Source organism: Odocoileus virginianus, chromosome 20 (genome assembly GCF_023699985.2).
Source record: "Odocoileus virginianus isolate 20LAN1187 ecotype Illinois chromosome 20, Ovbor_1.2, whole genome shotgun sequence".
Lineage (NCBI taxonomy): Eukaryota > Metazoa > Chordata > Mammalia > Artiodactyla > Cervidae > Odocoileus > Odocoileus virginianus.
This window is the reverse complement of record NC_069693.1, coordinates 9,151,104-9,163,270: the sequence shown is the minus strand read 5'-3', so window position 1 is coordinate 9,163,270 and position 12,167 is coordinate 9,151,104. Positions and strand designations below refer to the sequence as shown.

The 12,167-nt window shown below is 52.5% G+C and overlaps 2 protein-coding genes across 3 annotated transcripts; both read left to right on the top strand.

The window, feature by feature from the left end:
- The first annotated feature begins 1,059 nt into the window (after positions 1–1,059).
- APOC4 (apolipoprotein C4) lies at positions 1,060–3,105 on the top strand. The gene is made up of 3 exons (XM_070450706.1): positions 1,060–1,194; positions 2,355–2,580; positions 2,902–3,105. The coding sequence occupies exons 1-3, from the start codon at positions 1,119–1,121 to the stop codon at positions 3,065–3,067; spliced, it is 468 nt and encodes a 155-aa protein (XP_070306807.1). The 5' UTR covers positions 1,060–1,118; the 3' UTR covers positions 3,068–3,105.
- A 59-nt stretch (positions 3,106–3,164) lies between these two features.
- On the top strand, positions 3,165–5,869 carry APOC2 (apolipoprotein C2). Of its 2 annotated transcripts, none has more exons than XM_020898233.2 (4): positions 3,165–3,661; positions 4,904–4,979; positions 5,121–5,280; positions 5,624–5,869. In XM_020898233.2, the coding sequence occupies exons 1-4, from the start codon at positions 3,416–3,418 to the stop codon at positions 5,712–5,714; spliced, it is 573 nt and encodes a 190-aa protein (XP_020753892.1). In that variant the 5' UTR covers positions 3,165–3,415; the 3' UTR covers positions 5,715–5,869. The 2 variants fall into 2 exon arrangements, with proteins under 2 accessions (XP_020753892.1, XP_070306806.1); XM_070450705.1 differs by having other exon boundaries at positions 3,624–3,661; positions 4,912–4,979.
- Positions 5,870–12,167: the final 6,298 nt, after the last annotated feature.

Sequence of the window (12,167 nt, the reverse complement as noted above, 5' to 3'; positions counted from 1 at the left end):
TCCTTGGCGCGTCACAGCTCTCGGGTCTTAGACAGACCTTGTTATATAACTCTTAGACAAATCAGTGTTACAGCTCCGTGTTACAACTCTATTTTATTTAGAAAATAGCAGGAGAATCCATCCTCGAGGCGTGAGGGCATGCCAACCCAAAGACAGAAGAGAAGAGAGTGGGGGAGCACGCCAGCGTGCGGGAGAGAGAAATAGAGAGGGCCCTTTGGCTCCTCTTTTTATATGTTTTTTTCCTCCCCCGGGCCTGCCCTATGTAAACTGGGCTAGCCAGGAGTGCTGTTTGTACTACCTGAGGTCCTCACTCTGGTCCTCGGACCATCCCTTGACCTTCCTTTGTTCTATTTTCTCGGGCTTTTCCCTTCCTTGTCTTTTAGCCACCACCATTTTGGACTCCTGTTTCCTATTCTAACTACCTAACAGAAACACTGAGCCCAGAGAAAGGAATATATTCACCCTGGTCAAGCGGTGAAGGTGTGTCTGGCCCTGTAGCCCAGTGGCCAAGGGATCTCAGAGACAAAAGAAAGAATAGGCAACTCTGGTCTGTGAGCACCTATGTTGCCAGCTTCCACACTAAGAATTTCCCTTAGGATGTCCGGGGATTCAGTGGTTAAGACTCCGAACTTCCAATGCAGAAGGTGTGGGTAGGATCCCTGGTCTGGGAACTAAGATCCCACATGCCACAGTGTGCAACCAAATAAAATAAAAATTTTAATTTTACAAACTTAAAATATCTAATTTCCCTTGTTATCACATCATTTAATTTACATCCTGAAGTATGGATTGTGGGCCCATTTTACAGAGGAGGAAACTGAGGCCCAAAAGAGGGGTGGAAGAGGTCACAAGAGGTGAAGCCAGGATTTGAACCCAGTTCAGCACAGAAGGACAAACAGACTTCTGTCTTCCCCTGTCAGGTTAGGGTGGTGGGAGGGCAGGAAGGAGGCCAACAGGGGCGGGCATGGCCTCTGACTGTCATCGTCACCTGGGCCCCTCTCTCTCTGAAGTCCCTGCCAAGGGGCGTGGGGAGGCGGCCAGGGGAGGACTCTGCTCAGGGCCGCTTGCCCCTCCCCCAGCCCGGAGAGCTGAGCACAGAGGAACAGAGGCCCCCAGAAATGTTGTTCCCTGGACGCAGGCCCCAGGCCCTGGCCTCCCTCTGCTTCTGCGTTCTGGTCCTGGCCTGTGTTGTGGGTGAGGAAGAGCCGGGGGTGGGGTGTGGGGACTCCACAGCAGCTGGGGTGTGAGTGTGAGTGACTGCGAGGCGTGCAGATCTGTGTGCGTGTCTGGGAGTCCGGGTCGGGGGTGGCCGTGTTTGAAAAGTGTGTGCACAGGGTTGGTACAGATGACACTGGTCATGAATTTTGCACTTGTGTCTGTGTCAGCAAAAGAGTATGCAGGAGAGGTAAACGTGTGTGTGTGAACATTTGTATGCTTGTGGGCACGTCTGTGTCTTTAGTGGGTATTTATGCAAAAGATTTGAGGGTTAGTGGGTGGGAGAGTGTCTGTGTGTACTGCTGTGTCTGTCTGGGTTCTGCATGTGCAGTTCTTTAAGTTTTGTGGTTTTGGCTGTGCCATGAGGTATGTGGGATCTTAGTTCCCTGACCAGGGATGGAACCTGTGCCCCCTGTATTGGAAACACAGGGTCTTAACCACTGGACAAAGCAAGGAAGTCCCTCTGCACATGCATTTAAAATATCACTATGTACACAGTGCCTCCAATGTGCCTGAAACTGGTTCTCCGTGTTAACCCTGAACTCTCACAATAGCCCTATAAGCTAGGTCCTGTCCCGAGCCCATTCTACAGAAGGGGAAGCTGAGTCTTGAAGAGGTTAAGTCGTTGGCCAAGGGCACCCCACTGACCACATGGGTGTTTCCATACATGCCTGTAAACATGTACCCGGCTGGTCTCTGTAGGTGAGGCTTTGCCCAGGTGCGGGGGTGCCAGACAGACAGGTGTTCCTGGTGGAACCCCTTGCCCACCAGCCTGACACACGGCTTTGCCAACCTCTGTCCATGGGGCCATCCCTCACTGCCCACGGAGGTCGTTCAGACTGTGTGGGTGGGGTCACAGGAGAACAGAGGAGGCAGCAAGATCAGCTAGCGAGGGAGGCATGGCAGGGCAAGGGTTACAGGCTGCGGGAGGGGACGACTGGCAGATGCAGGGCTGATGGGGGTCCCAGGCACAGCGGGTGAAAGGAGATGACCTGTGGCTGAAGGGGTCCGAGGGGTCAGAGGAACATAGAAGGCAGTGAGCGGACACCAGGAGTGACAGCGACCGCGAGCATGGAGGGAAAGCGAGAGGGACAGGCTCAGGGGCCCGGTCGTCCACGTTGTCCTCTGGTCCCACCTAGCATGCCAGCAAGAAGAGCCTGAGGGGACCCTGAGCCCCCCGCCAGGGCCAGCCAGTACTTCCCAGAGCCGGGTTCCAGGCAAGGTGAAGAAGCAAGAAGGACCGGAGAGGACCCTGAGTCCCCCGCCAGCGCCAGCCAGGAGTTCCTGGAGCCTGGTTCCAGGCAAGGTGAAGGAGTGGGTGGAGCCGCTGGTGAACAGGACCAGAGAGAAGTGGAAGTGGTTCTGGTGAGTGTGTGCAGAAGGGGGCTGGGGGCCTGATCCTCGGGGGGTGGGGGGGGTGGGCTAGGGGGCCTGGATCCTGGGTCTGATGGAGGAGGGTCTGGGGGAGGAGGGACTGTGCCCAAACTCCAGGATTTCCAGGAGCAGGAATCCCAGGAGAGGAATCCCAGGAGCCCTGGGTGGAACAGGGCTGTGACGCTGGGTCTGAGAAGGGTGGAGGGTTAGTGTTGAGAGCAGGGGCTCCTGGGTCAAAGGGAGGAATGGGTGAACACAGCAGAAGTCTTGGGGGCTATCTGCGGTCTCCACTGTGAATCCCCTCCCTTCCAGGGGCCCCACGGCCTTCCGGGGCTTCGTGGAGACCTACTACGATGACCACCTGAAGGACCTGGGCACTCGCGCCCAGGCCTGGCTCCGCAGCTCCAAGGATAGCCTCCTGAACAAGGCCCACAGTCTGTGTCCCCAGCTGCTCTGCAAGCCCAGCGACCAAAATTAAAGCGTCACACCCTCTGCAATAAACAAGTTCTGTGTGTGTCCCTGTCCCAGTCCCTCCTGGCCTCGCCAGAGATAACCCCCCATCCCCCTCCAGAGGTTAAGGGGTGGAGGAAGTGACACGTGGCAAGGGAGCAACAGGAGGTGGGGGTGGGGAGGGGAAGGACTGGGAGGCCCGGAGGGATGACCCCACCCCGCCCCCAGTGCTAGACCCACCACTGCCAGCTTATGGGGGGCAGAGGACTCCAGGCTTCTCTGTTTAGGGTGGAGGGTGAAGGCTGGAGAGCAGTTAGCAAGCCCCCCACCCTGCCAGCCACCCCTCCTTCAAAGCTCTACCTTCCCCTCCCACGTGATGGAGACCCCAGATCTGATGCCTGGTGGGCACCCAGGACCCCTGATCCCTCCACAGCCCCCCATTCAACCTGTCTCCCTCTCTATCCCACGCCACCTCCCCCCATCTTTCCCCCTCCCACCCCTGCAGTCCTGTTGGCCAGGACTTTGGCCGAGGTGTCGAAGTGGGGGTGGAGGGGTGGATCTCAAGAGCTATAAAGCCTTTCTCTGCCCATTTGGAGCTGCTGAGGACAGACGCCAGAGTCTGGTAAGAGAGGGGACAGAAATGGGGGGCAGGGGACTGCAGGAACGGGCCAAGATTGTTAAATCAGAAACTGCAAAAGTCAAGATATTAGATTCCAGGGAACTCCCTGGCCGTCCACTGGTTAAGATTCCGAGCGCCCAGTGCAGGGGGCACGAGTTCGATCCCTGGTTGGGGAACAAAGATCCCACATGCTGCTTGGCTCAGCCTTAAAAAAAAAACAAAAAAAAATTAGTTCCAGTTTTAGAATCATGGAATTTAGGGAATTCTCTGGTGGTCCAGTGGTTAGGACTGGGCACCTTCATAGCTGGGGGCCTGGGTTCTGTGCCGGGTGTGAGAACTTAAATCTTGCGAGCTGAGCATGTGGCATGCTGGGGTTAAAAAAAAGAGAGAAGAAGAATCATGGAATTTAAAAACTGAAGAATGTCTGTCTGTGCTGATCCACCTCCTGTCAGATGTCAACCTCCACGTCGCAGTCTCCGAAACGTGGAGGGTGATGTGATGGGTGGAGGGTGATGTGATGGACTGAGCCCTGTGTCCCCGAGAGTGACTCCCTCCCAGGGCTGGGATCAAGATGACTTTGGAATGTGGGTAGAGCAGGGCCCAGAGCAGAGGAAACTCACTCATCCAAGTGGTGGTTCTTAACCCAGACTGTGGCACGTGGCCCTGTACTGACTGGGTCTTAACATAAATGCCACCCCACTGCTGAGGATTTCCGGGGCTACACAGCACACCCTCTGCATTCCAGAGCACTTATCTGAGGGAGACAGGCTCTATACTTCATTCATTTGATGTTTGCTGCTTGCATTTCTCTCTCATGTTGGCTTCCTGAGGGCAAGGGCCACTGTGTTCACGGCTGGGCCCAGAACTGCGCCTGGCACACAGTAGGTGAAGAAACGCTTCTTGAATGAATGAGTGTTAGAATTAAGATGTTGCAGGGAATTCTCTGGCTGTCCAGTGGTTAGGATTTGGCACTTTCACTGCCGGGCCTGGGTTCAGTCCCTAGTCGGGGAACTAAGACCCCACAAGCCATGCAGCGCAACGGAAAAAAAAAAAAAAAAAAAGAATTAAGATGTTACAATCAGCAAGCAGGAGTAGCATCATAGAATATTAGGAAGTGAGGCTCAAGTCATTAGGAGCTTGACTCAGGCAGGGAGGAAGGGGAGAGGGGGTCCTAGGCCAGTATCCCTGAGGCCCGGAGACCCCAGGACCAGATGCCTCCCATGGCCCTGCCCCTACCCGCCTCAGTGTTCCAGGTCTCCTGACGCCATGGGCACGAGATACTTCCTGGTCGGGTTTCTCATCCTCCTGGTGTTGAGGTTCGGTGAGTGGGGTTGAGTGGGGTCGGAAGGGGAGGTGGGGATGCCAGGAGGGGGAGGAGCCCCGAGCATCCTCCTGGTCCGTTCTTGTCCCGCCCTGCCCCCTGCCCATCCCTCACCTTCCCCCTTTCACTCTCCTCCTGCAGGGGCCCAAGGGGCCCATGTTCCCCAGCAAGACGAGGCCTCCAGCCCTGCCCTGCTCACCCAGGTGCAGGAGTCCCTCTTAGGTTACTGGGATACAGCCAAGGCAGCCGCCCACAAGCTGTACAAGAAGACATACCTGCCCATCGTGGATGAGAAAATCAGGTATCACCCGCCTCCCACCCACACCCCCGGAGTCCAGAGTCCCAGACCCCAGCCCCTTCTCCCTCACACTCAGGAGTCCAGGTTCAAACCTGTTATCTCTCAAGGCCCAGGTATCTCAGCTCCCAATACCTAGCTCTGGGATTCTGGGATCCCATCCCTGTCCTACTTAGGGATCCACGGCTTTGGGTTCTAGTCACCTTTTCCAACAGGACCCGTGATTCTGGGCCCCCAGCCTCTCCTCCCCCAGACCCAGGAGTCCAGACGCCCAGCCACCCATCCCTCAGACCCAGGAGTCCAGACCCCCAGCCCCTCCTCCCTCAGTCCTTCTGTCCTTTCTCCCCAGGGACATATATAGCAAAAGCACGGCCGCTGTGACCACCTATGCAGGGATTATCACTGACCAGGTCTTTTCTATGCTGTCAGGAGAAGATTGACAGCTGGGCCCCCAATCACGGGGGAGTCCAGGCTCCAGCAGCCCGCTGGGTCCCCTGATCTACACCCCTCCCCACTTCCTTGCAACTCTCAGCATCCTGTTCCCAATTCTAGCCTGACTTATCAATAATAATAATAAAGCCAAGTTTATTCTTTTTGATATCGTCACTTTTCTGAGACCTCAGGGTCCACGATGGAGGAGCTGATGCCTGCCAGCCAACACTTATTGATCACCTATTCTATGTATATCTCCCTAACCTGGTCAGTGAGAATAAAGAGGTGAATAATAATAATGAATAATCATAACAACAATAATTAAGAGACTGACCTTCACCAAGGTCTGGCTTTCTCATCCATTTTTTTGGTCATGCCATGTGGCACGTGGAATCTAGTTCCCTGACCAGGGATCGAACCTGTGTCACCTGCTGCGGAAGCACAGAGCCTGAACCAGTGCACCAACAGGGAAGTCCTAGATTTCTCATTTGTAAAATGATAAATGAATCAGTTCAGTTCAGTCGCTCAGTACATCTGACTCTGCGACCCCATGGACTGCAGCACACCAGGCCTCCCTGTCCACTGCCAACTCCTGGAGTTTACTCAAACTCACATCCATTGAGTCAGTGATGCCATCCAACCATCTCATCCTCTGTCATCTCCTTCTCCTCCTGCCTTCAATCTTTCCCAGCATCAGGTAAATGAATACAGCTTACTTACTGTGGCCTCTGACTGTGTCTGGGGCCTGGACTGACACTTTTAAAAAATTTATTTAGTTTTAAGTGAAGGATAATTACTTTGCAATATTGTGTTGGTTTCTGCCATTCATCAACATGAATCACTGGGCTGACACTTGAATTTTTTTTTTTTTTTTTTTTTAGTTCTACCAGTTTATTGGTACCAATCCATCTCCCTCCACCCTCGTGCACACATGTTCAGTCATGTAATCCCATGGACTTCAGCCCGCCAGACTCCTCTGTCCGTGGATTTTTCCAGGCAAGAATACTGGAGTGGGTTGCCATTTCCTTCTCCCGGGCTGACACTTTAAATATGCCATCGCAGAGAGGTGTTCAATGGCGCTGTGGCAGAGGGGAGAGTGGTGCCCACGAGTCATTGCTGAGTGTGGGAAGGCAGTGCCCAGGTTGGCTGGGACCCAAGAGGGCAGATCTGTAACAGCTGTGTTCTGTGCCAGTTCCTATACATTTGCCCCACCCCCGGTCATGTATTTATTGAGACACAACCAGGCCCTGGAGACACAGCAGGGAAAAAGACAGCCCTGCCTTCATCAGTTCAGTTTAGTCGTTCAGTTGTGTTCGACTCTTTGCAACCCCATGATCTGCAGCGTGCCAGGCTTATCTGTCCATCACCAACTCCCAGAGCTTGCTCAAATTCATACCCAACTTGGTGATGCCATCCAACCATCTCATCCTCTGTCGTCCCCTTCTCCTGCCTTCAATCTTTTCCCAGTATTAGGGACATTTCTTTGCATCAGGTGGCCAAAATATTGGAGTTTCAGCTTCAGCATCAGTCCTTCCAATGAATATTCAGGACTGACTTCCTTTAGGATTGACTGGTTTGATCTCCTTGCCTTCACATGGCCCCTTAAAAAGGTACTGATTGGGTCCTGACCCAGCTTCATACGGTTTTACTGATTACAGCTTGGTAGTAAGCTTTTTTAGCTCTTCTTACTAGCAATAGTAATGTTTCCTGAGCTCCTATTCAGGACCAGAAGCTCTGTTCCATCCTGAGCCACAAATAGAGAGGCTGAGGGGGTGGGGTGGGAGGCAGAGAGGACCCATGGAGAAGATAACTTCAGACAGCAATGCAGGTGATGAAAAGGTGAAGAAGTGAGGAAAGAGTTCAAGAGCTAGGTGCAGCCACCTTGGATAGGGGTCACAGGGAGCGTACTCTAAAGGACACAGCTGGGCTGGTCACAGGGTATGTGGAGTCACAACGAAGTGTGGTAAGGACAATTGCTGATGGAAAGTAGGGGGAGGGAAGGGGAGTATCCACTTGGCTCCCAGGTCTGAGAGGATGGAAGAGGGTATCTGGGCAGTGGGGAATTACCGGCCAAAAGCACAGGGGATGAATTAAGACCAGAGGGCCTGCAGTCTGAGGGAGGATAGTGCTGGGGTCCATGGGCGGAGGGGGTGAAGGGCCCGGACTCCTGCATCTGGAAGGAGTAGAAAGTGGGTCCTGTGCTCCCAAGTCCCATGGGTCGGGCTACAGGCCTCTGAGGATGCAGGGCCTGTAGTCTGCTAACAGACTTGACATTAACTTCCGGCCAGCCTTTTCAGCTCTCTTGGGGCAGTTTTCCCAGTCCTGGGGCTGGGCAGCTGTGAGTCCAGCAGAAAACAGGGGCCCAGGGGTTGTGGGAAATGCCCCCAAAGTCCCCAGGGCCTGGGAAGAACTGAAGCTGCCAAGCCCAATGGGTGATGGGGCAGGGGGGGACCCTGGATGAACAATCCCTGCTCTGTCCACTTGTTTCCCACAGACTCAAGCCAAACCAAACCACTGCCCAGGCTAGTTCTGCTTCCAACCAATCCTGGAGTACTTCCCAGACTCCTCCTTCCTTTCTCAGGCACCCACCCCCCAGCCCATTCCCTTCAGGACCCCAGGAGTCGAGCCCCCCAAACTCCTCCTCTCCCAGAATTCAGGACCCTCAATCCATTCTCCTTGGGGACCCAGAAGTTCAGGTCCCCAGGCCCCTTAGAAGCTGAAATCTTAGCCTCTGGTTGGTGTCGGGCGTCCCCTAGTGGAGCACAGAATGGGTCTGATCGGTGATTCATTTAACAGGAATGGAAGTATTTACTTGGTCATTCAGTGGATGTGGGGGAGGGCTTTACAAGAACCCCATCTGAGGTCGCAGTGTGGCTCAGAGCCCCTGGTGTTGCAACAGATCAGGACTCTGCAGTATATGAGGATGTTGGGGCGTCTAGTGCTGAAAGCAGAGATGGGGTAACAGTGAAACTGGAGAAGATGAAGCTTCAAGGCCCCTCACTTGCCTGGGCTTTCTTTGGTCCTCTATTTAAATTTGTACACATGATTTTGCACTTTTAAAAAAAGAAGTTCACAGGTACTTCCCTGGTGGCCCAGTGGTTAAGAATTTGTCTTCCAACGCAGGGGACATGCATTCAATTGCTGGTGGGGGAACTAAGATCCCACATGCCTCAGGGCAACTAAGCCCATGCGCCACAAACTAGAGAGAAGCCCATGCCACAGTGAAGATCCCATAATTTTAAGACTCATAATTTTTTTAAAAAGCCCACAAAATCTCCATCTGCCCATCTTCTGGGAGACTTCATCAGTATACTCATTCCATCTCTAGACTTGAAGACTAGGCCTCCGGTTTCACAGAATCGTTACTATCGTTAGTATCTGTACTAGAAGGGGACAAGGCAAGAAGTTTTCTAAGGTTTCTCCTTCTCCTTGTGTAGGTTCACAGAGGTAAGTCATTCACCTTCTGCACTCAAGAGTTTCATCCTTTCACTCAGCAGTCATGCCCTGGGACAGAGCTGAAAACACATGACCATGAGGTGACCATGATCAAGACACACCCATCTCTGTCAGTGATGACACAAAGTGGGCAGGGACGGGGTGGGGAGTCCAGGGATCCAGGAGGTCTGGGAGGCCGTGCCCTGCCCAGTCTGGGAGCTCAGGAGGGTTTCCTGGAGGACGGATAATACTTTAGAGCTGAGGCCTCGAGGAAAGTGGAGCATGTAGTTAGTAAAACGTTAAATAAATATTTAAAATATCTCAATGCAAAGCCTGCTCTCCTTTCCAGACCATATGTAAAGTTCATAACCACAGTGCTTGATACTGATCACTAAGGCCCACACTAAGTGAGGACGGGGGCCAGGTGCTTTACATTCTTTTGCAGAAGGAAAAAATGAAGCCCAGAGATAGGTCACTTGTCCACAATCATTTAGCCGCTCCGCAGCACAGCTAGGGTTTGAACCCAGGTCAGACTTCCACCCAATTCACTGGTGAAGGTTTCACAACTGCTAAGTCTTCTGTCCTCTCTGGGCCTCTATTACTCCTTCCTTGGGTCAAGGGTCTCTCAACACGTATCCGGAACTGTAGCAAGTTATTGAAAAAGCATGGAGCTCTTTGAGCCCTTGAAGTGGAGTCCACAGCGGCAGGCTTCGCTGGAATGCAAAGACCACGAGGGCTGCGTGCCTGCGCATTAAACTAGGCAGCCCAAGGCTTAGGGAGGGGCGAGAGGGTCCAGTTAGGAAGTGTGGTGGCATGAGGATGCTGAAATAGTAACTAAACACAAAGGGCTATAACCTAGGGAGACTTGTCAGAGGAAAAGAAGAGAGATCAGAAAGCGAGGCCATCGACCAAGGGTCCTGCTCTCCGAGTCTTGGGTTCGGAGGCCAGGACAGTTCCTTTAACGCAGGAGAGGGGTGGTTCAAGTGGAGAGGTTCTATGCCTTTACCGTGGCCGGGAAAGCTCATGAAAGTTGAAATGAAAAGGATTTAAAGAATCCGCGGGGCTGAGCGGACAGAATGACCCAGGAGGCTCACACAACTGAAAGGGGCGGGGTTACGCGAGAGGGGCAGAAAGAAGGGAGGCTGTGGCAAGCGTACCTGTTCGCCAAGAAAGTCCTGGGAGCTCGGGGCACGCAAGGTGTCTACTGTTTGCTGTTGTTTAGGCTATTTCAAATCCTTAAAGGGGATGCTGTGAAAGTGCTGCACTCAATATGTCAGCAAATTTGGAAAACTCAGCAGTGGCCACAGGACTGGAAAAGTTCTGTTTTCATTCCAATCCCAAAGAAAGGCAATGCCAAAGAATGCTCAAATTACCGCACAATTGCACTCATCTCACACGCTAGTAAAGTAATGCTCAAAATTCTCCAAGCCAGGCTTCAGCAATACGTGAACCGTGAACTTCCAGATGTTCAAGCTGGTTTTAGAAAGGGCAGAGGAACCAGAGATCAAATTGCCAACATCTGCTGGATCATTGAAAAAGGAAGAGAGTTCCAAAACAAATCTATTTCTGCTTTATTGACTACGCCAAAACCTTTGACTGTGTGGATCACAATAAATGGTGGAAAATTCTGAAAGAGATGGGAATACCAGACCACCTGACCTGCCTCTTGAGAAACCTGTATGCAGGTCAGGAAGCAACAGTTAGAACTGGACATGCAACAACAGACTGATTCCAAATAGGAAAAGGAGTACGTCAAGGCTGTATATTGTCACCCTGCTTATTTAACTTAAATGCAGAGTACATCATGAGAAACGCTGGGCTGGATGAGGCACAAGCTGGAATCAAGATTGCCGGGAGAAATATCAGTAACCTCAGATATGCAGATGACACCACACTTATGGCAGAAAGTGAAGAAGTACTAAAGAGCCTCTTGATGAAAGTGAAAGAGAGTGAAAAAGTTGGCTTAAAGCTCAACATTCAGAAAACTAAGATCATGGCATCCAGTCCCATCACTTCATGGCAAATAGATGGGGAAACAGAGGAAACAGTGAGAGACATTTTTGAGGAGAGGGCCTCCAAAATCACTGCAGATGGTGATTGCAGCCATGAAATTAAAAGACGCTTACTCCTTGGAAGGAAAGTTATGACCAACCTAGACAGCATATTAAAAAGCAGAGACATTACTTTGTCAACAAAGATCCGTCTAGTCAAGGCTATGGTTTTTCCAGTAGTCATGTATGGTTGCGAGAGTTGGACTGTGAAGAAAGCTGAGCGCAGAAGAATTGATGCTTTTGGAGAAGACTCTTGAAAATCCCCTGGGCTGCAAGGAGATCCAACCAGTCCATCCTAAAGGAGATCAGTCCTGGGTGTTCCTTGGAAGGACTGATGTTGAAGCTGGAACTCCACTACTTTGGCCACCTGATGCGAAGAGCTGACTCGTTTGAAAAGACCCTGATGCTGGGAAAGATTAAGGGCAGTAGGAGAAGGGGACGACAGAGGATGAGATGGTTGGATGGCATCACCGACTCAATGGACATGAGTTTGGGTAGGCTCCGGGAGTTGGTGTTAGACAGGGAGACCTGGCGTGCTGCGGTTCATGGGGTCGCAAAGAGTCGGTCACGACTGAGCGACTGAACTGAACTGAGTCGCTAAGTCGTGTCTGACTCTTCGCGAGTCCATGAACTGTATAGCCCGCCAGGTTTCTCTACCCACGGGATTTCCCAGGCAAGAAAACTGGAACAGGTTACCATTTCCTTCTCCAGGAGAATCTTCCCTACCCAGGGATCGAACCCGGGTCTCCTACTTGGCAGGAGGACTCTTCACCACTGAGCCACCTGGGAAGCCCGAGGGTACCTACTAGGTGGAAACAAACGCGGTAAGACTAGAGTACGGTGGCGCGATTGGCCCTTTCATAGCCGGAAGAGGCTCCCGAGAGGCGTGGCTGAGGCGCTCTTGAGGGATAGATACGGTGGCCGGCGGGTCGGGCAAACGTGAAATCTCGCGCGATCGCGCTGGAGCCGTCCGGG